Here is a 27,822-nt window from a genome sequence, read left to right as displayed (position 1 = left end):
CCCACTAATTCAGTCGTACCAGTCATCCTTTCCTAGCCTAACCCTTTACAAATTATGACTAGTATTCAGTACTTCTCCACATGGTCTAACTTTCTAATCCTACTCATCCTTTTCCCATCTTTTTCCCAGTTGCTTCTTCATTCCGCCTGTAACCTTTGACACCAGCTCATGTCCATAACTTCACTGTTCACCTCGGCACTGCTTTACCTTTCCATACTTTCTGTTTTTTCACCTCTCCGTCTACTTCAAATCATTTTTACCTGCTTGATCTCATAACTTGCTTTCATTATTTCTCTGTCATGTGTCAAAACTATGAAGAACTGTTTTTGCAGTGACTCAGCTGGGATGTTTCGGTGCATAGATTGACAACAGGACATTTATTTTCAACCATACAGTGACCAAATTTAGACCGGCCATGTAGGAGAACTCTCAAATGCAGCAGGGTATAGTTAACTGAATTTACATGTTTTAAAGTGGTAATTTGAAGGTGACATATGTGTGAGAAATAGACTCTTTTGACATGGTTAGCCCCCCACTTTTTTCCTGGAAAATTATGTGGTTTCGATCAGTAAGTGATCAGGGTCCCTGCCAACCAGGTCCCCTGTGGCAGTGCTTCTTTCCTAAAACTGTACTACGATTGGTAACTTCAGCACCCCTGGAAGTCCCTAGTTAATTGTACCCTTGGTACCTAGTGCACGGGACCCCTCACCCAGGCAATGTCACTGCAGCTTGAATGCTTTGGTACAGTGAAAAATGACCAAGTCGACATGGCACAATGCCTTTGTGCCATGCCAACCAGCACAGCCTAAGGTATAGGTAAGTCACCCCTCTAGCAGGCCTTACAAGCCTTAAGGCAGGGTGCACTATATCACAGGTGTGGGCATATCTGCTTGAGAAAATATGCCCGTAATACATTTAAATCTATTCTTAGATATTGTAAATGCCAGGGAAGCTTCAGAGAGTACTTGGGCTAGAAACTCGACAACTCGAGTTCCCCAGAACCATTATGGTTTCTCTGAGCCAGGAGTATTTGGTACCAATTGACTACTCTTACAAACCCACACTGATGCCAGTATTGGATTTATTAAACTATGGACTCAGAGGGCACCTTATAGGTGCCCCCTGAAAACCTACCAACCATGGTGTGGTGGGGTCTCTGACTGGCTTTAGGCAACCTGCCACCACCAGACATGTTACTGTACCCGTGGGTCGGGAGCCTCTGCTCTTTGTGGCGAGAAACAAAGAACATACAGAGCAGAAGTGTCTAAGAGTAGGAGGTGTACCCACCTTCGCCAACTCCACCCCTCAGTTGCTGGAGGAGAAGTTAAGCACACTTTTCAGTGCCCACCATCTTGCAGATGGTTGGACTTTTCCAATCAGGTAGAGGGTTATGCCCTCACTCGCACAGGAGGGTGGCATAATAGTGGGTGTAGACACCACAGGTAAGGAACACATTGGTCCCTACCTGTTACTCCCCTGTAAGGCCCCTAAATCTAGTATTTAGGTGGCTCCCCCAGAACATGAAATCAGATTTCGACGACCAACGAAGAAGCAGCAGCAGCGGAGACTGAAGACACCAACTGACTTGGCCCCAGCCCTACCGGCCTGCCTGCAGCCCTCAAAGACTCTGCGGAAGAAGAGTGACTCGCCCTGCAGACCAGCTACCTCCAGAACACTGGGAGGACTGCCTGCCTCCTACAAAGACTCCTAATCTCCTGTGGACAGCAGACCTGTCCAGAAGAAACTAACTCCTGCCCTGAGGAACCGTGAAACCGCCTCCAAACCCATCTCGGCACCCGACACCCATGGCCCGAGTCCAAGTGGCCCACCGGTTCTGCAAAGGTTCCCCAGCGCTTCTGAGCCAGAGTACACCATGGGCTGACCCCTGCCGGACTCCACCTCGACACCTGCAGCTTCAACTCAAAGACTCAACCTGACCATGACCTGCCGGTAATCTGTTTCCCGACGCCAAAGGACACCCCTGCACCCGAAGCCCCTGGGCTTTGGGGAGCTTGGCCAATGGTGTCCCTATGTCCCCTAGTATCTCTACTTACCTGGGCAGCTGTGGAGTTTCTTCGCCTGGCCTCCTGGCCTGAGCCTGCTGCCTTTCTTCAAAGGTGACCTCCCCCTTTGGTGTGCATTGGCTGACGAAACTGTGTTGGCCCTCTGCTCCTGGCTGCCCGACACTGTGTGGGCAATCTGCTTGCTGCTGCCCCTGTGCAGCTGAGGGTGTTGTGGCTTGTGGCCCCCCTGTACTTACCTTAACTTCAGGAGCTCGACCCATGACACCGCTTTACTCACCTGTGATCACCGCAACTTCGAACACCCCCAGGCTCCATTGGTTAACATTGGGTGTCCGACTACAACTTTGACCTCTACACCTGGCCGCCGCTGGTGGTGCACCATTGGTCCCAACTTGAACCTTGCCTGGTGCTGACCTTAAACTTCGAAGATGATTTTGTAAGTTTGTGTACTTACCTGTGAAACTGCATTCTTGTTTTCCTCCCATAGGATAACATTACTGAACTGAAAAATGCAAGAAGTGTCCAGTTTTTAAAGTCTAAAGTATTTTTCCTGAAAAACGTACATACCTTTTTTTTCAAAGCATATTTTTATTGCCATTTTGTATTAAACAGTATCACATACAAAAATGTGACTTTGTTTCAGTTACAGTTGTTATCCCTTTATAGGGTTACGGCAGATTATACATCCAAGGGTTCACAGGGTGTATGTCTAACTCTTTGTTTATACATCCGTTTACAACAAAGTACATCTTGGTCTTGTGTCATGGTCACAAACAAGCAAATATTTATTGCGCTATGTAATTCGCATTCTGTTCAGCCACTGCTGAGTAGGCGGCGGCCATCCCCACTACATCATGATATTATTCTTCATGCTTGTGGAAACAACAACTTCAACATTTAACTAAAACTTGTGCAGCAGGGTGGAACGTGCATGCAATTGTATGTATCTTACTTGGGGTAATCAAATTGCCAGGCCTTGTCATGGGCACCTGAGTGGGCTCAGAGGGCTATTCACATTATCTTAATGTCCTTCACAATTCCACATTCCTCCGTTTGATTAGGAGAAGTCCTGTAGATCCATATCATATTCTAACCTACTATCTCATTGTTAGGACGTGAGTACTGTAATGCCATGCTTCCTTTTATTCCTATTCACTTCCACTCCCCTCCTCCTCGCTACTTGTTTGTGCTGGCGTCTCCCACAGCACCAATGCTTCTTTCCATAGCTCAGCTATGGGGTGTTTCCGCACCCCCTAGATTCCTCCCAGTGCAGTGCTCTCCCTTCAGCCCCAGCCCAGATAATCACGTCTCGGTTCCAATTTGCAACCTGAGGTCCCATTGCAGACTTCCATTCGAGTGCAATTCTTCGCTTGGCTAGTCCCAAGGCCAGATCTATCAGTCTATTCCCGACCTTGCGTTTATGCAGTCAGGGTAAAAGTCCCAACAAGCATACCCGCACTGAGGGCCAACTCCCTTCCCAGAGCGTCTTTAATTTTCGCTAAGATTGCTTCCCAAAATATACGCAGCGATGGATATTCCCATGTCATATGAATGAAGTCTGCATCTAGTTGGGCACACCGTGGGCACTTACGCACATCTCCTCCATAGGTAACGTTGAGGCAGTGGGGTGTCATGTAGGTCATGTGTGTAAAGTTGAATTCTGTATATTTCAGGCTGGTGTTTCGGGAGATCTTCTTAGGGTACTGTAAATTTTCCCCCCACTCTGCATAAGATAATTACCCGCCCACAATCCTCTCCCATCTCCCCCGCAACCCCGTCAAAGGAACGAGAGATGCAGAGAGCAGAGTAGCGTAGAACCATTTCACCTGGTATCTTGCGGATCACAGTGTGATCACTGCATGAAGCACTGGGTGGGGTTTAAAGGTTCCTTCTTCCCCCTTCCCCACAGCTGCCCAAAGGTGCGGGTCATGGTTTCATATTGTAGGAACTGCACTGGGGGGAGACCACTGTCCTCCACCAATTCATCAAAAGGGATCAGCACGTTATCTAAAAAGCAGTCCCCAACGTTCTCCAAACCCACCGCTGTCCAGGGAGCTAACTGTTCAAGTGAGAATATCGTCTGAGGATCCCCATGTGGCAGGCCCACCAGCTGCAGCATGGGGGAATACCTCGGGGACCCCTGCACCTTGGTCAGACATCTTTTCTGTAAGGCTGTATTTTGCAGCTTGAGGGGTATGGGGCAGTGATTGGCGAATCCAGTAATTTGGCCAGTAGCAAGCTAGGGCATGCTCCAGGCTCCGATAAACAGGTACCCTCCTCATTCGCTCACTCTAGCCATTGTGCTAACCATTGCAGTTGGGTGGCCAACATATAAAACTCAAAATTCAGTACCCCCAACTCACCTTCTGTCATAGGGCGTTGTAGCGTCTTCAATGACACTTTACATCGCCCATCACCTCACACTAAATCGCGTAGTAGGAAATTCAGCGGGCAGAACCACCCCGGGGACATCAGGACTGGGAGATTGAGTCGTCGGGACAGCATAACCATTTTAGACAGGGAGATCCTAGCCATTATGGGCAGCTGCAGGGTGCACCAGAAACGGAAAAACGTACATACCTTTTTGCAAACATCTTGGTTTTAAAATAATTCTTGAAAAAAGCTTATTTTTCTATAATTGGTGTGGTTCTCCTTATTGAGTTGTGTGTCATTTATTAGTCAGTGTGTGCATAACAAATGTTTTACAGTCCTCTGTGTTAGGCCTAAGGCTGCTCGACCACACTACCACAAATGGAGCACTTTGTGTTTACGTTGAGCCCTGTACACTTTTGGGGAAATCTCTGGACTCTGTGCATGATATAATCACTTGGTGATATACCATGTACTGAGCCAGATTTCTACACTATGATAATAAGTAAGCTAAAATTGGAATACTAGGAGTGACAAATGGATTTGTTTTTAAATCCAGGAGCATTGAAGCTAATTTTGTGCACAAGCTGTGTGGTAGGATAGACAGACCGGGCTCTGTCTTCTGCTATATAAACCATACTAGGCACAGGCTGAAGTGACTTCTTCCTTTCAGTGCGCTAAGAGTGGTTTAAACAATTACCACACTAATGAAAAATACAGGGCGTGCATAGAAAAGGATTGCCATTTTCCATCAGATTGATTACTACAGTAGCACAAAATGCTCATAACGTAAGAAACGTTGTCAGTGGCATTTTTTCCGGGAGGATCCCGAACTCAGAAGTGTGATAAAAGAAAAATGGCTACACTTACAGTACATTACTGATACTGAATGATACCGTTGGGTGTATTTAAAATGAACCTAAAAATATAATTGTTTTATAAGGTTACCACTGAAAACAATAGGATTCTTCATGCATGGTCACTATTTAATATGCAATTATGCTTTGAACAAATGTAAATGTGTGGTATCTAAGACTGGTAATGACCCATGTATTATCGGAGATTGCATTCACTGTGAGACCACTCACGTACACTTTCATTTGTTCCTAAGAGTTTCAACACATTTATGGCATAATTAAAAATTAAGAAATTAGCATGCATGTAAGACCAAGTATGCAAGTGAATATCCAGTGGCCATGCACTCTAACGAACAGCATGCAATACAGCACTTTTCATAGCTCTGTAACATATCACAAGAAAGTGTAAGACGGAAATGACCATCAGTAAATTGAAGGCTACAACTAACATTGAATTACAAAGAAACGGGTAAACAGCCTTTACAACAAGGTTTTTACCATGTTGTACATTTACCACACATTTTTTGCCACGCATGGTTTTAGAACGCATAAGCTTCCACAACGTATGCCTTTACTAGGTATTTAAGTTAAGTTTTGGGGTGGGGGGGGCCCCCCCCCCCACAAATACATTGTTTAAATATATATATATATATATATATATATATATATATCTAGATATATATATATATATATATATACACATACACACACACAATGCGTGGTAATGGCATACATTGTAAACGCATATGCGTTCTAAAACAAATGCAGGGTGAAACATGCGTGGTAGAGGCATGCGTTGTTCCGTCATACAACCCAAAGAAACCCAGTGGCTTAAACGTTGAAGAGGATCACTTTTATTATTAATACCAAGTCATTGCTTGCACTTGTTGACCATTGCTTCTCAGGCTCATTCCACTACTGCTAACTGATGATTTAGGACATTTGTAGGAAGTGATTGCTAGCTGTGATACAGATCTTAAATGTGTGACAAAATCTAATCTTAGTTCTTATGAAATGTGTTGAATGGTATGTGATGAGATGACAGGTCAACACACATGGAGTCTTTGGCATTGGTGAAGTACCTGAATAGGTTATTACATACAGTAATCAAAGCCTTTGCTCAATATGTGTAGACACTGAGTGTTTCTCTTTCAGCTAACTTCTCCACAGTGTGTCCTACCTTTTTGTCTACAATGATGTAGTGTCCAGTGGCATAGTGCATTTTATGAATTATTATAACTTGTTTTAAGTTTATATGTCTTGTGCAAGCACATAAAAGTCATGGTTAATATAGTAGGAAGCATTCCCATATTCCATTGCCACGATGGACTGTTTGCTGGAAAAATCGTGGACTCTAGGATAATATATGTATTTCACCAAGAAAGAGAGGTATTCAAATCATTCATTTGTAATTGTAAACCAGACACTGCCTGGATAGGAACACTGATACTTTGCAAACCTATTTCAAATTTATGTTTGACCATGATTTATTGTTTAACTGTTTGTTTATTGTTTAACTGCAAAACACTTAGTACTCATTTCTTTAATTCATAATGGGACTCTAAAAGCATGCATCTGATCTCACACTGTGTACCCACCTTGTTAGAACATTTAAGGATTCTGGAGTGCCTAGGTACCTACTATTTTGAAACATAGATTCTTTTAACTTGCTTTCTACTAGATAAAAGTAACTATTTTTTATCCTCCATGCTGTCATGTTTACTAATTTTTGTGAAGATGAGTACCACAGTGAAGACTTGAAATTCAAGCCAAGGACTATTTTGCATCACAATAGTTTCAAACTGTTAGAGAAAAACACATAGTGCCCATGCCAAGATGAACATGCACACTGTGCTTACCTCTCGTCGGATCGATGACCACAAACTTGGAAGAAACTCCTTTAGTTCCTTCTGTCCATATACAGCACAACAAGCATTCTGAAATGAAAAGCAAGGAAAGATTAAGAAACAGAAGTTCTGGAGACCTTCACCTTTGATTTTTATGTTTTATTCAAGGTACGAGTATAGCCCGGGGGTGAAAGGCAGGGAACACATAGATATTTTCAAAGTTAAAGTAGCAATACAGATGTCAGAACAAAAATAACTCTGTTATCCAATGGCCAAAGCACCCATGCAGAGTTTCTGTCGCAGAAAAATAACTTCCCTACAAAGAGTATCAACCCACAATGCACTAATGCAGGGGTATCAAGGAATGGCAAAGAACTCCTTCTTCTGCCCCTCAACCCTAGAGTATACATGATCAGGGGTCTATAAGGGGTATGAAAAAAAACAGCCCTCTCCTAGAGTCTCACTTCTCCAAATGGATATCTGGAGAAGAAACATTTATCTCTCAGACTGTGATAATACAAAGAATTATTGGGAGTATGAAGGAAACAGCCACTTCCACAGACTACTTTACAATAAGTATTTGCTTTCAGCTCAGAAGGAGAAAAATAAACTAAACTGGCAAACATCCAAGATGATTTCATCTACCTGAGTGAAGAATACTATACATAACATATACTCTTTGGCCTTTGTGCAGATCACAAGGTCCACTGTAAGATATTGCTGTGAGATATTGTTTAAGAAACTGAGTGTAGACAGGAATCTTCGGCACTCCATTAGACTGAACATTATTTAGCCTCGAAAATTGCAGGGAAATAGTTCAGAATTCTAACTTCTTGGCTCTGAATGAAAAGTGTGTGGCATGCATGTACGTGTTAAAATGATCACACTGATACCATCAAGTAATTTTAATGTTGGTACCCGGAATAAGATGAAAAACAGGGTATTAACATTAATATTAGTTAGTGGTATACCTGAGATCATTTTAACACCTGTATCCCCTACGCTGTCAAGATTTAGTTTATTAAGAGCTCCCTCTAAATGGTTGAACTCACTCTGACAAAGAAAATCTGGGCAAAGTGCCAACAGGTCTCCTATGATGAAACATGCCACAAACAAGTGGGTGTAATTTCTTTGTCTAGACAAGTTGGACTCCTAAATAGGGTAATTAGGACTATATAACATCCCAGGTTTACCACATTCTAGGTGATGTGGTGATATAATTATATGCACATTATACATTCATATAAAGGAGAGGAATACACAAACTTATTAAAGATGTATTTGTAGCAGAGAATGTTTTTTGCTACAGCGATATTACGGAGGAACCCTTTCAGTATTTTTGATTATAATATAATAGAAGATACCATGACAGATAGCAGACTTTTTCCATCAATAATAAATTCCCTTTATCTCACTCTCCATGCCCACTTGAAGCAACTATGGACAGATGAATAAACCTATCTATCACTTTCAAAACAAGAACATAAGCTGGGGTCAGGTGACCTAAAAACGAATTAAGGTCTTCAAAGATCAACACTGCAGTGTAGGAAGCTCTGTATATATACTATACCAAAGTGAGGTATAGTGTGCACAGAGTCCAGTGGAACCCTAAAGGTAGGTAGAGGTAAAGTTAGACAGCCCCTTACTCTTTATTTGTGGTATTGTGGTCGAGCAGTAAGGTAGTATCAGAGGACAGTGTTAAGCATTTGTTGTACACACTCACGTCAGCAAATGAATTCACACACTCAAAGACTGAACTTCAGACCAATTGTTTTTGTATAAAAATATTCTTTTACTTATTTTATTTTCTAGAACAAAGCAAGCCTGGCACAGGTAAGCAATAAATACATAACAGTAGTAATGCAATTGAAATACAGTTTGCATGATAATTGTATATGCACTTTGGTTTGATTTACAGTATGGATGCAGAGAAATGCAATACTCAGTAAATGCAGTACATAGACTTGAGTAGGCTTTTTAGTAAAATAGCAGGTAAGTAACTTTTGAGATTACTAGGCTTACACAGAGTAGGATATCTAGATACTACTCTGGGACATTACCTGAAAACAGGTAAGTAAAATCGTTTTTGTTAGATTATGCAATTGTAAAGAATTTCTCAAACTCCACACTTGGAAACTTTTCACAGAAAAACAGTCAGTGTTATCCATGGAGGAAAATAGTGTTATCGGTTTTGAGGTAAGTATTTGGTAGTGGGAGTTGAGGTTCTGGAGATAGACTCAGGGGTCCCCCAAGGTCAAGGATGCACTTTAGTTACACCCTCAGCGGCACTAGGGCAGCCAGGTGCAGAGTGCTGAGGGCCAATGCTATCCAATAGGGGATAGGGGGCCTCCGGTTGGTGGCTGCTGATGTAAATGTAAATGTAAATGTTGTTGAGCAGGCCACTTGGGTGTGGGAGCAAAGCTCCTGTACTTTTAGCTCAGGACAAATGGGGAAACAAATTTGCACCACCAAAGGTGCACCCTCAGCGGCACTAGGGCGGCCGGGTGCAGGGTACTGTTTCGACGTCGGGCGCTCTGTTGTTTTAAATAGGGAACCTCCAGTTTGCAAAGGCACTGCAGGCTTGGGGACGAAGGTCTTCTGGGTACGACCACCACTTTGAGAGGTAAGTTGGGAAGTTAGGGGTTGGTTAGGCACCATCGGTTTGTGCGGGGCGTCTGGTGCAGGGGTGCCTTTTGGGGTCGGATCTTCTTTCCAGCTCCTGGTCGCGGTTAGGGGGGGCCTTCTGGATTTAGACTGCAGGCGTTGGCTGGAGGCTAGAGGCAGGTCACGGGTTGCCGGATCTTGGGTCAGGATCGCCGGGGTGGCCTCCTCGTGGTGTTTGCCCACTCGAGCTCGGGCAATGGACGGTGGGTGCAGAGTGGTGCGGCTTTGCGGTTTCCGGCCAAGGCCAGAGGTTGCAGATGAACAAATGCAGTGTTCACGGGAGACAAAGATGAAGGCAGGCAGGTCCTCCAGGGTTTTTGAGGTTACTGCAGGACACACCGGGATTTCGCAGGAGCAGGTTCGAGATAGAGACAGGCCGGTAGGGCTGGGGCCAAGTCAGTGGTCGTCTTCCTCTTGTTAGCTGCTGCATGGCTGTTCGGTCCTTCTTCTTCTTGTAGTTTCTTCTGGTCAGAGGAAGCAAGGTTCAGGGGTGCCCCTAAATACTAGATTTAGGCGCGCTACAGGTAGATAAAAGGGAGGGACCAATGGGTCCCTCCCTGGGGTGGGTACACCCCCTATTATGCCACCCTCCAGTAGGAGGGGGGCATGAGCCTGTCCCTGGCTGGCTGAGTCCCCCCATCTTCAAGATGGCGTGGACTGAGAGTTGTGCTTCACCTCGCCTCCCCCACCTGAGGGGTGAGTTGGCAGAGGTGGCCACACCTCTCCCTCACTTGTTTTTCCCGCCGGTTCTCCCGCCCAAAGTGGGGGTCAGAACCAGTGGTGACCACTTTCTGAGAGCAGCAAGTTGCTTGGGGAAGCTCACAAAGGCGGCAAGCCTTTGAAGCTTCCCCTTTGTGAACTCTGCCCATCCTGGGGAAGGAGGCTTGGCACCTCATCCCAGGATGTGCATTGTTTCAGGCCCCAGGGAGCAGCAGGCTCTCGACCCAGGGGACCAGAAACATGTCTGGTGGTGGCAGCTAAAAGCAGCCACTCAGCTTGGACACTAGTGGTAGGTTAGTTTTCAGGGGGCATCTCTAAGTTCTCAGTTTTCAGCGTAGCCATTATGGTGCTGTGGAGTACGTAATGACAAACTCCCAGCACCATATACTATTAATGGCAGCACTGCACTTAAAATGTCTAAGAATGGACTTAGACACTGTAGGGATACAGGGCTCATGCTAGAAGGGTGACTGACCTATTCCAGGGCAGTGGGTTGTAGGCATAGCACACAGGGATGTGTGCCATGTCGACTCTTCACTTTGTTCTGCACCAAAGAACAAGTTACTTACCTTCGGTAACGATGTATCTGTAAGAAACATTAGTTAGTTAGATTCCTCACCTTAGAATATCCCCAGGCGTCAGACTGGATCCGGAAGATTTTTCATCAGCAATACCCCTAGCGCGTCGCTAGGCATCGTCTGCGGCTCCGCGTCCGTCGTCGGCGTCGTGCGCCTTGATGACGTCGTCGGAGTACTTAGACGCCGCCCTCGCGCACTGACGTCAGTTCTTGTACATAGCCTTCCGCGCCAGGAACGCAGAGCCATGCAAAGACTGACACTGGTGCCAAAAATAAAATCTAGGGGCCTGAAAAGGATAACCTTAACCCTAGATGTCAGTTCGCAGAACGGGGAGGATGGGTGGGTCGGTGAGGAATCTAACTAACTAATGTTTCTTACAGATACATCGTTACCGAAGGTAAGTAACTTGTTCATCTGAAAGAAACATGTTAGTTAGATTCCTCACCTTAGAATAGATACCCAAGCAATACCATCCCCGGTGGTGGGTCTGCGAACCAAGATCACACCAGAAAGTCCTGGAGGACAGAACGGCCAAAGAAGCCATCCCTCCGGACTTGGCTGTCAAGGCAATAATGCCTGGCAAACGTGTGTAGCGAAGCCCACGTCGCCGCCTGACAGATGTCCTGCAAAGGGACACCCCGTCCCAAAGCAGTAGTAGCCGCTGTGGCCCGAGTAGAATGGGCGCGCAGCCCAACAGGAGGGTCCTTTTTTGCCAAAGAGTAACAAATTTTGATGCACAAAACGACCCACCGAGAGATGGTCCGTTTGTGCACAGCTTTCCCCTTCTTAGCACCCACGTATCCAACGAAAAGTTGGTCGTCCACCCGGAACTGCTTAGTGCGGTCCAAATAAAAGGAGAGCGCACGTTTTGGGTCCAGACGGTGGAGCCTCTCTTCCTCTTTGGAAGCATGCGGAGGCGGAAAGAAGGTGGGCAAGGTGACAGACTGCCCAAGATGAAATGGAGTCACCACTTTCGGAAGAAAGGAGGGACGAGGCCGAAGGACAACCTTGTCCGGATGAACAGACAGAAAAGGAGGCTTTGAAGATAAAGCCTGGAGCTCACTCACCCGTCTAGCCGAGGTGATGGCTACCAGAAAAGCAGTCTTAAGAGTCAGAAGACGAAGAGGACAATTGTGAAGAGGCTCGAAGGGAGCGCACATCAGGAATGTCAAGACAAGATTCAAGTCCCACTGAGGCATTACAAAAGGGACAGGAGGGAACGTGTGAGTAATGCCTTTTAGAAAGCGTGTAACTACAGGGGACTTGAAAAGAGAAGGCTGATCAGGAAGCCGTAAGAAGGCAGAGATGGCAGCAAGATAACCTTTCAGGGTGCCCAGGGCAGAGCCCTGCCGGGCCAAAGAAAGAAGAAAGAGGAGAACTTCAGAAAGAGGGGCGGAAAGGGGATCCACAGCCTTTGCTGTGCACCATGCCACAAATTTGTTCCACCGGCAGGCGTATACCGTCTTTGTGGAGGGACGCCTGGCTGCCAGAATGATATCACAGACTTCAGGAGGCAAGTCAAATGGCATCAACTGCCGCCGCTCAATCTCCACGCATGGAGGTGGAGGCTGGACAGGTTCGGGTGGAGGACCGTCCCCTGCTGCTGCGACAGAAGATCCTCCCGAAGGGGCAGACGTATCGGAGGATCGGTCAACATACTGAGTAGCTCGGGATACCAGTACCTTCGTGCCCAATCCGGAGCCACCAAGATGACTTGGGCCCGGTCGTGCCTGATCTTCTTCAGCACTATGGGCAGAAGTGGTATAGGCGGAAAGGCGTACAACAGACCGCAACTCCACTCGTGACGAAAAGCGTCGCCGAGCGAGTGCCGCCTTGGAAATTCCAACGCGCAGAACTGCTGACATTGCGCGTTCTCTTCGGTGGCGAATAGATCTAACCAAGGCTCTCCCCACTGCTGAAAGAGACCTTGCGCCACTTCGGAGTTCAGACGCCATTCGTGATCCATCATGCACCGGCGGCTGAGTTCGTCTGCTCTGGCGTTCAGAGAGCCCGCCAGATGTTGAACCACTAGGGTGACGCCCTGGTGTTCAAGCCACGTCCAGAGGCGCAGAGCCTCCTGACAAAGGGTCCACGACCCCACCCCGCCCTGTTTGTTGCAATACCACATGGCGGTGGTGTTGTCCGTGAACACCTGCACGACACTGCCCCTGACAGAGGGAAGGAAGGCTTTCAGTGCAAGCCGGATCGCTCTCAACTCCAACAGGTTGATGTGGAGACGAGACTCCGCCGGAGACCAGAGGCCTCTGATCTCCGCCTCTCCCATATGGCCACCCCATCCCAGGAGGGACGCATCCGTCACTACGACATGCTCCGGTTGGGGAAGGGAGAGGGTTCTGCCCATGACCCAATCGCGGTCCGTGAGCCACCACTGCAACTGCTGTGCAGTGCCCTCCGAGATCAAGACATGGTCGGACAGGTTGCCGTGATGCTGGGCCCACTGAAACTTCAGGTCCCACTGCAGAGCCCGCATGCGCCGCCTGGCGTGATGCACTAGTAGGATGCAGGAGGCCATCAGCCCCAGAAGCCGCAACACTAGCCTGACCGAAACCCAGGATAGAGGCCGAAAGATGGGAATCAGGGCCTGTATATCCCGGACCCGCTGTTCCGGTGGATAGACCCGGAACTGCGCCGAATCGAGAACCGCTCCGATGAAAAGGAGCTTCTGAGAGGGACTCAGGTGTGACTTCGGCACGTTGATGGAAAACCCCAGCAAATGCAGGAGATCCGCCGTAGTCTGGAGGTGGGAGACGACTGCCTGGGGCGAGCCCGCCTTCAACAACCAGTCATCGAGATAGGGGAAGACTGGAACCCCTGATCTGCGCAGATGAGCTGCGACCACCGCCATCACTTTCGTGAACACCCGAGGGGCACTGGTGAGGCCGAAGGGGAGCACGGTAAACTGAAAGTGCTCTTGGCCCACCGTGAACCGCAGGTAACGCCGGTGGGCCGGCAGGACGGGGATGTGGAAATATGCGTCCTGCAAGTCCAACGCTACCATCCAGTCTCCGGGGTCTAGGGCAGCTAGAACCTGAGCCAAAGTCAACATCTTGAACCTTTCCTTCCGGAGGAAGGCATTGACGTTCCGAAGGTCCAAGATAGGGCGTAGGCCCCCTTTGCCCTTCTTGGGAACCAGAAAGTAGTGGGAATAACAACCACGACCTACTTCTGGACTCGGAACGCGCTCGACGGCCCCCTTGGCCAAGAGGGCCGAAACTTCCTCGTGGAGAAGATTCAAATGATCCCCCGAGATACGGTGGTGCTGCGGTGGCATGGCTGGAGGGGTCGTCTCGAAGGGGAGGGAGTAGCCCCTTCGGACGATTTGCAGCACCCACCTGTCCGATGTGATGGACCGCCAGTGGAGCAGGTGATGGCGAACTCTGCCGCCCACTGGCGTGGAATGGGCCTGAAAGCTCGGACTAGGAAGGCTTTGAGGCGGATGCTGCCGGGGTGGATGTGGGCTGACCTCGTCGTCCTCCAGAACCGCCTCGGCGGAAACCACGTCCGCGACCGCGCGCAGGTTGGTTCTGCGGCTGGTGGCTAGGCGCACGTGAGGAGGCACCCCTTCCTTGGCCACGAAAGGGGCGAAAAGCGGAAGATTGCGACCGCGGGGCCGAGAGGCCCAAGGACTTGGCCGTAGCCCGGGAGTCCTTAAAGCGGTTCAGCGCACTGTCCGCTTTCTCGCCAAACAGGCGAGTGCCATCAAACGGCATGTCCATGAGAGTGCTCTGGACATCGCCCGAAAATGACGTGGACCGCAGCCAGGCGTGACGTCTAAGCGCCACTGTGGTAGAAATGGCCCTACCCAGCGAGTCCGTGGTGTCAAGCCCACAACGTATAGCATGTCGCGCGGCATCCCTCCCATCGGCCAGAGCCTGGGTAAGTCGTGTCCGGACCTCCTCCGGACACAGGGGCAGCGCGTCCTCCACCGCATCCCACAGAGAGTGGGAATAACGGTCCAAGAGACAAGCGGTGTTCAAAGACCGCAGGCCCAAACTAAGGGAAGAGAACAGCTTCTTGCCAAACTGTTCTAGTCTCTTGGAATCCCGGTCCAGCGGGGCGGTCGGGAAAGAGGATTGGGAGGTGGAGGCCTGGATAACCAGGCTCTCAGGGGTAGGGTGTTGGGACAGGAAACTGGGGTCGCCCGGAGCAGGGCGGTGGCGCCTGGCGACGTTCCGGTCCACAGGAGGAACTGTGGAGGGCTTGGACCAGGTGCCCTGCAGAACGTCAATGAGGGCCTCATTGAATTGCAGCAGAGGCTCAGTGGAGCTTGCTGCAGACTGAAGCACCTCAGTAAGGACGTTAGTCCTCACAGCCACGGCAGGCAGCTCGAGCCCAAGGGCTGCGGCCGCCTTGCGCAGCACCACAGAGAAAGCAGCGCCCTCCTCCGAAGCCACAGTCGGAGGAGAGACAAACCCAGTGTCTGGAGAGGTATCCAGGCCACTGGCCTCCCCCAGTTCATCTGCCCAGTCCTGGGACAGTTGAGCCTGAACGGCCATAGGATCCTCAGATCCCTCCCAGTTGTCCCCATCATCCGACTCCTGGTATAGAGGAGAAAGTAACGGAGCCGGGCGGTAGACATAATGTGTCTCTAGCGGCGTCGATCTCGGCGTCCATCGACGCCGGACCGGCGCCGGGCCCGGAGTGGGACTGAACCGGGGCTCGACGTCGAGCGGAGTCGACGTCGGGGGTGGTACCGGTGTCGACGCCGGCGGAGGAGGCGTGACGAAGTCGACCGGCGTCGACGGGGACTCGAGAACGGGTCCCTCGGGCGCTTGCGGCGTCGAGGCCGGAGCCGTCAACGGCGCCGGGGCCGGAGCCACCGGCAGGCAAGGCAGCCCAGTCGGGTCCGCGGGGCCCGAAGGCGCACCAGCGGGCGTCGACGGCGGAGCCAGGTTCCTCATGGCCGAGAGGAAGGCACTGACTTCCGCCGGCGTCGCGTTAGTCCCAGGGACCGGAGGGTATGGGGACGGGCGCGCGCCTGCGGCTCCGCCGGAGCCGCGGGGGTGGAACCACCCTGACCCTCGGCCGAGTCGCGCGACCGGCGAGGGGAGTCCGAAGAGCGATGTTGCCTCTTGGACTTCTTGGAATGCTTCGACTTACCCGAAGACTTGGATCCCGACGACCGATGGTGACGTCGGCTGCGGCTCCGCGACCGATCCTTGGACCTCCTCCTGGACCGGGATCGAGAGGCAAGCGGAGCCGAGTGGCGAATCTCTAGAAGCTTACGGGACCGCTCCCGTCTAGCCTTCGAGGTCAGGGCCTTACAGTCCGAGCACGACTCCGCGTGGTGGTCGAGGCCCAAGCAGTACAGGCACCGGCGGTGATGGTCCGTAACCGACATCAGGCGGCTACAGTCAGCACAGGCTTTAAAACCAGGCATCCTACCGGCACCGGAGTCGATTGACAGGATCAAAAAGGATCAAAAAGTTAGTCAAAAACTGACTAAAGGGGTAGCTCTCCCGGATCTGCGCTTACTGGCGCGGAAAAAAGAAGAACTGACGTCAGCGCGCGAGGGCGGCGTCTAAGTACTCCGACGACGTCATCCCGGCGCACGACGCCGACGACGGACGCGGAGCCGCAGACGACGCCTAGCGACGCGCAAGGGGTATTGCTGACGAAAAATCTTCCGGATCCAGTCTGACGCCTGGGGATATTCTAAGGTGAGGAATCTAACTAACGTGTTTCTTTCAGATACACGCTGCCTGCAAAGGCAGTGTGTGAGTGTCGTGGTACAGGACCTCGAAGGGTGGCACAATAAGTGCTGCAGCTCTTAGAGGGCTTATCTAGTCACAGTGCCCTGGGTACCTCTGGTACCATTTACCAGGGGTTGAATGGGCCGGACTGGCCGTAGCGGGCACCGGGCATTTCCCCGGTGGGCTGCCAGAGTTGGGGCCCCGGGGGCCGATTTTGTCACCGGGACGTTTTTGCAGCATAGTTGCAATATCGGCCTCTGTAACTAAATCGGCCGTAACCGGCCGTAGCAAACCGCTCGGCCGCACCCCCAGCCCCCTGGGGGGCCGGCCGAGCACTTTGCTAGGACCGGTTTTGGTTCCCAGTCCGACCCTGGGGGCTGAACTGTGGCCAGAGATGTCAATTGGGTTTAGGCTTCAATACAGTTTTAGGGAAAGAACATAGGCCCTGGGTACCTGATTAGATGGAGCCCAGGTCACACTCAGTCAAAGTACATCAGCAATTCAGCAAAAGGTGGGGGCAACCATGCAGAAAGAGGGCACTTTCTCACATGCAGTTCGAAGCCAGGCACGACAAATGGAAAACATTTATAGTGAATTACATGAAAAGGCTCATAGGTTGCTCTGCTTGATTCAAAGTGATACTTTGTTCACTATTCTTTGACAGGTGAAGGATAAAGATATGCATCAGCATTTCACACAGTTCCCATGTTTATTTCTGCAAAAACTTTTCATCGTCCTCAAAGTTTTCTGAATGAGGTGCAAATCAAGATTATAAAGGCATGCTGAAGCCAGGAGCAATCAAAGCAAGGGCTCTAAGAACCACATTTCTTTAAATCTCGTCATCACAAAAGGGCTTGACAGTCCAGACTGGTCTCTTGGTATCATGAAAGTACTTAACAATGGAGGCCCTGTCTCATTCACAGCAAAATCTGAGATTGTTCTAAAGATTATTACATTAAATAGGCACAGAGAAAGAAAGTGCCTGAAATTTCAAATGTCAAACAAGAAGTAGAATACAATGATTTCATCTCTCCGCCATACATTCTTTATGACTGAGAAAAGTCTTCTAGTGGATCCAAATAATTTAGCATTTATTTTTAAAATTGGAGGATTTTCAATTGACATCAAACTCTAAATCAGGTCTGTGTCCAATAATCAACTATAAAAAAGGCAGCTACGCGTCAGGATAACACTGTAGGTCTCCACGAGTAATGTTACTTCAGTCCTGACAGAGGTGAAACATTACTGCTGATTGCTAAACTCTGCACAAAATGTGATGCCCTACTACAGTCACTTGTTATTCCCATTCTGAAATGAGTGACCTGAGACAAGACTACGGTCTTGTTCTTTCCATGTTGGGACAAAATCTCTTACTGTAATCCTAAACATATTAGTGGATCCAACCAAAACAGATACAATGTACCAGATAAGCCACATTCATTAGCACCTAATGGTGGCCTAGACACAGTCCTAAATCCACACATTGGTCCAAAATGCCCTATATAATGCATAACCGGAGGACCATATACAAAAGTCACAAACCCTATTAAATGGACCACAATAACATCTTTTTCTACTGTACAAGTAAGTGGTTCCAAAGTTTAATCCAAAATACATCTGAGGAAAAGTTAAGTTCTTAGAAATCAATACAAGGCTAGACCACATGGCATCAAGTGATTTTCACTTCAACATTAAAAATACAGTATTCCATACGGTACAATATATGCAGTCACATTCTGTTAATTCATAAACTGCTTTGTTCTGACGATGGCTTGGGATCACATTTCAACACTACTAGCTCCAACTTATGAAGAACATATTATATCTTTGGTATCAGTAAAGTTGTCACATCGCAAATACTGAACTGGAATGTAAACTTTCACTGATGGTTAATATTTCCACAACTAGAACACCATACCATCACTCATTTATATCTCCCTCAAAGATTTTTTATTTTTTATTTATTTGAGTTTTCTATAGCACTGGCTAGACCCGGAGGTATCAGAGCGCTTTACATAAGGTTCCATAAAGTTACAAAATTACATCAGTTACCAGTTACATCAGTTACTAGAAAAAAATTCAAGAGCGTAAAGACGAGATAAAAGGATCTTAGAAGGGAGAGGGGGTAGGGTAAAGGGGTAGGAGGGAAATAGGATGGAGAGACGAGGGAGAGTCTGCCCAAAGTTCGGCTGGGTAGGTGATGGCCGAGGGGGAAGTCCACAGCCCATCTCCTCTATAGCTATCCGGTAGCTCCACCGGGCATCAGCCAAATAGCTAGGTCTCAACAGAAGAACATTAAGAAGGGGATGAGAAAATGGAGCATAGAGGGGGAAAGGGGGTAGGGTAAAGGGTTGGGAGGGAGAATGCGAAGGCGAGACGAAGGAATGTCTGCCCAAAGTCAGGCTGGGTAGGTGACGGCCAAGGGAGCCATCTCCTCTATAGCTATCAAGTAGCTCCTCCGGGCATCGACCAAAAAACTAGGTCTAGTGCTAACATAAGGAAACATCGTGTTACGACATCAGGAGGGGACCAAAAGTCTAGAGTCCAGAGATGGACTGGTGGAGCTGGGAGGAGGCGGGGGAGGGAAAGAAACCCAGCAGGGAGACGCAGAAGAACAATGACAGATGTTCGGCTGGGTAGGTGACGGCTGAGGGGGTGATCCAGAGCCAGACTCCTCTAGAGCTGCAGGTATATAGGTTAGAAACAATTGCTGAAGGAGAGAAAAGAGCAGTGTTTAATTTGAGCCAGTGGTTTCCGGTGCTTGGCACCAGGACTTAATTATCAACATGGGCACTAATGATGGAGTTTAATTTAGAGATGAGCACAACAATCTTTTATTAATTAAATATACCTTTAAAATGACTAATACCTGCCACCTAAGCTATTCTCATAGCAATGGATGGCTTGGAATAGTCTGAATTGTCACCCTTGTAGAAATGTGATGGTTATTAGTTGTGTTAAACTGTAATTGGCAGAGCTGTAGGTGCTATGGGTGGTGCGAACTGCAGGGCCCTCCTGAGGAGAGCCCAGGCACTTACACTTTTTGCAAATTAAGCACTGGAAAGAAGGCCTAGTTTTGGTTGGACATTGATTTCAGATGTAGGCCATGACCAGTGCTATTGAAGACGGCAGCGAGGTCAAGGAGGAGACGCATGGAGGAGAGCTGGAGATGGCACTGAAGACTAGGAAAAGAGCAGATGTCAGATTCCAGTGGGACATATAGAATGTTGGATGAATTAAGGTGTTCAAGCCTGTAAAGAAAATCCCTCTGATAGGTTTTTCAGGAAAAGAGGGAAATTGAGTCAGGGCAAGGCCTGAAGACAGTGGGGTAAATAGAGTAGGACTGAACTATAGGGGTTTGCCACAGCATACTTGTGTGTGCGGTGCTTAAAACTTAATGTAACTAGAACAGACCATTAAAGGTGTGCGGACGCTGATCTGAAAACACTGCCTCTTATAGGATGATAGGGTGCATATAGCTGAAGCATAAAAGAAGGACAGAGGGTGAGCTGTTCTTTTTGGCACAGAGACTTTAAGAAGCGGACCCCTTTTTCCAAGTGGCTTATAGTGCCCGATATTGCTGGTACCCAGATTTACCCTTTTCTCTTTATAAATCAAGTCATCACGAAGAAAGCCATTTCTACGAGTAATCGAAAATAGAAGTAACATGGGTAAAGAGACTCATCATTTTTTTCTCCCTTTACATCTTACCAGGTTAAACTTGGTGAAATGTGCAGATGGAAAATATCTTAAATAAGGAGGAGAACCGAGGACACTTGGTGGAGAAGGAAAATGCTACTAACCAGTATGCATCTGTTCTTGGCATGTAGAGCTGCAGATCTGCACACTTAGCATTAGAATTATATTGAATGCTAAGGGAACCCCTTTTATTTACTGCCTTAACTTTTTTTTTAGCATGGCTAATTTTTTATAATTTATCAATATCTGAGGAAATTTATTGATTTTATGTTTTTCTGATACCTGATATTTTACTTTTTAGTAAGAATTTGATTTAAAAAAGCGAGGTATGTATCAAACAATGTCCCTGATCGTGAGTAATAATTAAACTCCAACAAATGGCCACAAAGACAGGAAGCTTTCAATCCTCGTTTCTATAAAACATTTAATGGCCAATTCTTTATTTCCAGTACAGATTAACCAAGCCACATTAGGTTTTGCGGGATCCCCATTTTTGTATAAGAAATGTAATCTAATCATGATTGTCATGATCCTACATGTCACAATTTGTTTTCCAGATGCGTGCCATACCAAGAATACAAAGAGAGATTTTGCAGAGAGCTAGAATAAGTGTAGTAGGATTTGGGTAAAGTAGCAATCTTGCTCTAAATAAACTCAAGATCACACAAAGGACATGCAGTTCCTTTTGTGGGACACTGAAGCTCCTCAAATTACTTCAAGAACAAAACTTGCCCTAGGCTGGAAAAGGCTAAAGACTTGAAAGACATAATGCAGATGAAACATAATTTAAATGTGTATTGGAGTTATGTGACAACCTTAAGCAAAGGGCAGGTTGCACCCAGACAGAAAAAGAGGTGCATAGATTACCTTCCTTCCAAATGCCCCACATAAATATTAAGCAACTTTAAATGGTTGATACACTACATCCAAAAGAAAGTAATAGGGATAAATACCACAGAGTACATTTTTTTTTTGAAGGGAAGAAACTATGAGAAAAAAATATATTAATATTGTCTGTAGAACTGATGCACATGAGCTCCTTTTTAAAGAATGCAAAACGTCTACTTCGCTAGAAAAATAATCTTAGCTGCAAATGTTGCCTTCCTCTAACAGATAGCTAGAATGTGGAAAACACCACTCATAAAAAATTTCTTACCAGAGTTTGCAGGGAGTCCAACTTTGCACTTTGCACATCAGAGTCCATTTTTTCAATTAGCAGCGGAAGAAGAAACTAAAAAATATATTATTATAATTAACTTTAATTGAAGAAAAGAATCACAATCACAGAAGCTGTTAAGCAAAAAGAACAAGGCACAGAAGGTAATCTAGTTCATAGTTCAAAAGATTTTTCAGTAGGCTGCCACACCACCACTCCAAATACACATTATTTGAAAATTATTACTGTAAGTCTTCGCAGCGTACCTTACGACTGCCTCATCAGAAGCAGGCCTGGAGTAACTTAAATAGAGATATAAAAATGAAGTACATCTAGATAGCCTTTGTAGTCTACACTCATGTGATCTGCTAGAGGTAACATACACACTACCTAGGTCCCTTTAATGGTAGCTGAAATATCTGGTAAATAGAGAGAGGGCAGAGCCACATCCACAGAGCTTTTGGGGTATTTGTATGATGTGCTACTAATAGAAGAGTGCTGGCTGTCCAGGCTCTGCTTACTATACAGAAAGAGGGAATTAATGGTTTGGCTATCTGTAGAGTGCAAACGTTCACACAAAGGCATAATAGCATTGGGATTTGCATTTCCCCTAAGGCCAAGAAGAGAACTAAGACTAAGTGTGTTTAAGAGCTCTTCTAAGGACACTATGATTCTCAGTATGACGCAACTGAAAAGGATGTTTACTCCATGATGTGGGCTTAATGGAGGAGGAGAACTGGCCTCCAAAGAGCTGAATTAAATCAAGTAACAGTAAATAGAAAGAGATCCAGTCCAAAGAGGGTGTTTGGGGAAATATCTAGTCAGTTTACTCTGAAGAATATTAGGACTAATCCTGTGAAAGGCTTTCTGGACAAAAGCAAACAAATGCAACTGAATTCGCAGGGCAATCCGCAGTCAATTAAGATTGTTTCAGAATCCTTATCAAATTTCTGTAAATTGTATAACCAAATGTGCAGTCATGTTGTGAACTTCCTGCTGTTTTTCGGTGAAGCAGGCAGGAAATCCTAGATAAAAAGGAGTTTGCATGAGCAAGCCTAGACAAGATTCCTGAATCCACAAACAAGGCCCTATGACAGGATTATTCTCCAAATAAGCCTCACTTTAAGGCATCAGGAGGAATCCAGCGCAATGACCTGCACAGTGAGACTATGAACCAGATGTGCAAAGCATTTTTGTGGTCTGATAAACAGAATCTGTCTGTGAGAGATCACAAAAATTGCTTTTTTTGTGCTAACAACAAACTGCGATTCAGTTACTGATTCACAATTTGGGTTTGTGACCCACTACCAATTCAGTATTATGAAGGGGCATGTTTAGAGCATCCCTTCAAATACCAAATCGAATTGGTAAGCATTAATGTTTTGCGACCAAAGTCAGGCCCCCAAAATATTAATATTTTAACACTTCCTCAAAAGAGGGGGTAAGCCATTTGCAAAAGGGAAGGGGTCCCTAAAGGACTCATTCCTCTTTGTGAATGTTGATAAAAATATTTTTTTAAGAGTAGGCAATGGACCCTTGGGTCATTGCCTACTCTTGGGGGGGGGGGGATAGGGGGGGAGACACAGGCATGGTGTTCTGCAGATTTCTAGCGGGTTGCCATTTGCGACCTACCTCGTTAATATTTATGAGGTATGTTTGAATTGCTACTCACTAGAAATTGGCAATTTGCAAACCGACCTATTAGTAAATACAAATCACCACACTGGTCACAAACACATAGAAAACAATGGTAGAAACATGTGGAAAGTGCAAACACGATAATGGAAATTGCACATACATCAACTATGAAAACTGCACATGCTGGAACCAAGGAAACTCCTAGTATTCAAACCATGAAAATTAGAGAACACATAAGAATATGTTTCTTTTGCAAGAATGCTCAACTATACAGAAGCTACCTTTTCAGGAACCTGAATCTCAATTTCTGATGTGATGGATATGGGGTGAAGAGGGGAAATTCAGTCCTCCTGTTTGACTCAAAGATCTTGAACCAGAGGAAGAATTGGAATACGTTCTCTCTCCATGTCATTTGGGACGCTGATTCCAGTCCTGGATTTTGGTATGATAACCTAATGTATTTTTTTCGTGTTGCAGTCTTGTTTTGCTTCCATGGAACTAATTAGATTAACACAACTAAAGTCAATGATTTGAAAGTGAAAAGTTCAGGACTGGAGACACTGTCGAAAGTGACCTGTAGTGAGGTGATCACCCTACATTTGAAAAGTCCTTCTGTAAAACATCACTAGCTAAATCTGGAGCTCTTCAACTTCAAAAGGGTCTGATGAATTACGGAACTGCCTAACAAACACTTCACCCACCAGGACAAGAGCACATCTAAAGGACATTTTCAACACTTCCAAAGGGTATGCAAAATTTAAATTGTTGGATTTTGCAGGGTTGAAATCAGACCTATGTTCATCCTCTCATAATGTAACAGATATCTCACAAGCATTTTGTGCAAGAACAGATAAATATATTAAACATGTCTGTGGATCAATAAAAAGAGAACCTAGCTGGAAAGTAAAGGAGTCATGTGTAGGGAGTACAATATATAGGTGGATAGAAACTGCATATGGGCGTCCGTGCTTCTTATCTTTATAATGAACTGGAGTGTTATGAGCCCCAATGTACCCTAATATAGGCCTAGGTAGCTGCACAACCTTTTACCTACATTTGTCCTACCATGCTCTACATAGCGGCTATGGCGCTGACCTTTTACCTAGTTAGATGCCAAATAAATGTCGTGTGATTTTCTTCGAAAACTAGCCTCATTTATTATGCATGAGGATTCTTAGCATCACAACAGGATTATCATCTTCTTATTTATTTTTATTTATTTAAAACACTTGTAGAGCGCAACTGTCACCTGACAGGTATCCTGGCGCTGAAGCTCACTCCTTAGGAAGGAAAGAGACGGGAGGCTAATTAGGGAGTTAGCAGTGAACGGGATTGGGGAAGAGCCAGGTTTTGATTCGCTTTCTGAAAGGCAGGAGTTTTGGAATTTGGCGAATGTCGACCGGCAAACTGGCGGCGGCCACTTTGAAGGATCTTCCCCCGGTCCTTACCTTGTTAAATCTGGGTACCAACACAAGGCAGGCTGAGGTGGATCGGAGAGTTCTGGTGGGGGTGTACCAGGAAAACAATTTTTGTAGGGATCTGGGGCCCGTTCCGTGTAGTGCCTTGAAGACAAGGCAGAGTGCTTTAAAAGCAATTCGCTGCTTCAAAGGGAGCCAATGTAGTTCGGCTAAGGCTGCTGTGGCCGAGGATCTCCTGGTCCAACCAAGGGCCAGTTTGGCTGCAGCCGACTGGACTCTTTGGAGTCTGTCCAGTAGAACAGCTGGGGACTCGAGCAAAAGAGCATTACAATAGTCAAGGCGACTAAGGATAGTGCACCTGACTATTAGTGCTCGGGCCTGAGCGGGGAGTAGTGGCATGATTTTACGTAAAGAACGCAGTAGGGCCGAGCAAGTAGAGACTGTTTTAGTTACCTGCGTTTCCATGCTGAGGTTGTTGTTTAGCATAACACCCAGATTGCGGACACTAGTGACCGGCTGTGGTTTTTCTGGGTTTTCCGGGGGCCAGAATTCTGTAGGAAATAGGCAAGGAATCCGGCTCCCAGAGCAGAACAGGACCTCGGTCTTGGAGGAATTGAATTGCAGGGAATTCATGTGCAGCCAGCCGGCTGTGTCTCTTAAGCAATCATGGAATGATTCCATGGGGATTGAATCCTCCCCCTCCCAGGAGAGGATGAGCTGGGTGTCGTCCGCGTAGTTTACCGTTTTCAATCTGTAGGATTTGATTAACGTGATCAGTGGTTTTAGATAAACGTTAAAAAGGATCGGGCTAATGGACGAGCCCTGGGGTACACCGTGAGGTACTGGGGAAAAAGCGGATTGAAAAGGGGGGAGGTTTCCTATCTCTCAAGTATGAGTAGAACCATAGCAGGGCGGTGCCGTCGACCCCTGCCTCTCTGAGCTTCTTCAGCAGAATCATATGATTAACCGTATCGAATGCGGCAGACAGGTCCAATAAGATCAAGGCTACTGCGTGGCCCCTGTCTGCACGCATCCGAAGTTCTTCCATGGCTGTAAGCACCGCCGTTTCGGTGCCATGGGCTGGGCGAAAACCGAATTGGAAGTCGTCCAAGATGTGATTCTGCTCAAGATGTGTCGAAAGACAGGAGCTAACCCAGCGTTCCACCACTTTCGCTGGAAAGGGTAGGAGCGATATAGGTCGAAAATTGGATAGACACTCGGGGTTCAAGGAGGGTTTTTTTTAGCAGCGGGGTGATGAGTGCTTGCTTCCAGGGGGTGGGGACAAATCCACAGCCCAGAGATTGGTTACAGATCCTGCGGAGGGTGTGGAATAGTTCAGTTCCGCACGCTTTCCAGGTTTTAGGGGGCAATGGGTCGAGGGGGGACCCAGAAGTGATTCCGTGTGCCAGTCTCTCGAAATCTGCTTCGGGGATAGGGGGGGAGAGCCTGTAGGCATTCCCTTGGTAGGTGTCCTGGGCTCGGCGGCTCAAGGTTGGTAATAGCGGCTCCGGGGGAGTTTAGATTATCTTGAAAAGGGGGAATTGCAAGATTCTGAATGATTGTCTCAATTTTGTTCGTGAAGAACTGAGCACAATAAATCTGTACAAAAGTCATCGTTGTCGTCCTCCTTGGCCAACCTGCCCACAGTACCATGACACATCTATATAGAACCCCTGAGGGTACATTTCAGGTATATAAGTACCACTTCATCGATGGAGAAGCTTCCATGTTGACACGCAACGCTGAAGTCCCTGCACACAGACACTCCAGCATGCAGTGGTCTGACATCCCTTGCGGGGTGTCCAACTCGAGACCAAGACGCAGTCCTTTGTTCTCTCCCATCAGGTAATGGGGTTGGCTCTTTCCTATGGGGATTCTTGACTATACACCTACATACATGCTAGGTACACTTAGGTACTAGGTATACTTAGTTACATCTAGTTAGGGTTTGCTTCGTAGGAGCACTCATGATTAATGTTATGTATCTATATGCCTGCATATATTCACTGTTTTAGCACCATGGTAGAATTCTACCTTTTATTTACTCTGTTGGTGCTTATAATCGTATATATCTTTTTCTGTCTAATGCGTGTTGCAGCACATGTATTTTATACTAGAATGACACTGGTTCAATAAGGCAAAGTGATCATGAGTGACTGAGAGAAAAGCACTATACTGTTTCTACGGTCCCTGAGGGGCCAGGGTTGTCATGTTCGATAGTTGCCAGAAACTATTCACTCCCTGGTAAGGTTGTGGGGATTATAGTGGCATGGTGAGCTAGCTGGTCTACAGATTAACATATCCTTTGGGGGTGTCTGGAATCAGTCTGGACACCAAACCCTCGGTTTATGTTGCCTAAACGTGCTGATCCTATATAGATTTGTAGGAACTACACGACACGAGGAAGAATGGAGCTGGAGGGATTCCTACTTGAATTCCATAATTTGGGGGCACAACAGGCCTAGCACATTTGTTTTTCTTTATTGTATGTTATCATCTCAAGCTTGCCAATGCCTTTGCTGATTTTTGAAAAGCCACCTGAGATCTTTATTTTGGAAGCAAAGGACTGTACCATTAGTGATTACTTTGCTAATGATGCAGCTTGTCTTGAAGAAAATGCTGAAGCATAAGGGGAGTCAGAGGCAACTGCTGAGCCTAGGGGTTAATTAAAAAAGATGTGGCCTTAGGGCTAAAGCGGTCGACCTAGACGCTGGGAACCGGGTTCGAGCCTCGGCAGGGATGCTCATCATTCTGTGATTCTGGGCAAATCACTTAATCTCCCCGTGCCTAACAAAAACAAGCATTGCCATAGCCAATAGGTCTCGCTTTTGGGACCACATAAGTATTTAGCTATGCAGCACAATATCCTTGGTGCAACAACATCAACTGTTGCATGGCTAAGCACTTACAAGGTCCCAAAGGCGAGACCTATTGGCTATGCCAATGCTTGTTAGGACTTGTGCCCTGGTATTTTCCACCATAAAATGTAAACTTTTAAGTGGCGACTACAAGAAGAAATCAGAATTTTTTTGTTTTTTTTTTTTTTTTTTTTTTTTTTTTTTTTTACATCGATTCACGCTGTCTATACTGTATCTACATGATCATTAAAGAAAACAGGTCAAATTGTCCTGTAAATA

At 46.8% G+C, this 27,822-nt stretch overlaps 1 protein-coding gene across 1 annotated transcript in view; it reads right to left on the bottom strand.

Moving 5' to 3' along the window:
* The window catches only part of MMS19 (MMS19 cytosolic iron-sulfur assembly component), a 498,998-nt gene that overhangs the window by 251,352 nt on the left and 219,824 nt on the right, over positions 1-27,822 (bottom strand). Inside the window, exons 10-11 of the mRNA XM_085606380.1 lie at positions 21,630-21,704; positions 7,111-7,188 (exon numbers count right to left, since the gene is read on the bottom strand). Coding sequence (XP_085462506.1) covers positions 7,111-7,188; positions 21,630-21,704 — 153 coding nt within the window. The remainder of the gene's footprint in view (positions 1-7,110; positions 7,189-21,629; positions 21,705-27,822) is intronic.

This window comes from Triturus cristatus, chromosome 1_2 (assembly GCF_964204655.1).
Source record: "Triturus cristatus chromosome 1_2, aTriCri1.1, whole genome shotgun sequence".
NCBI lineage: Eukaryota > Metazoa > Chordata > Amphibia > Caudata > Salamandridae > Triturus > Triturus cristatus.
Note: the sequence above shows the minus strand (reverse complement) of the source record. Positions and strands in the feature narration are given on the sequence as shown.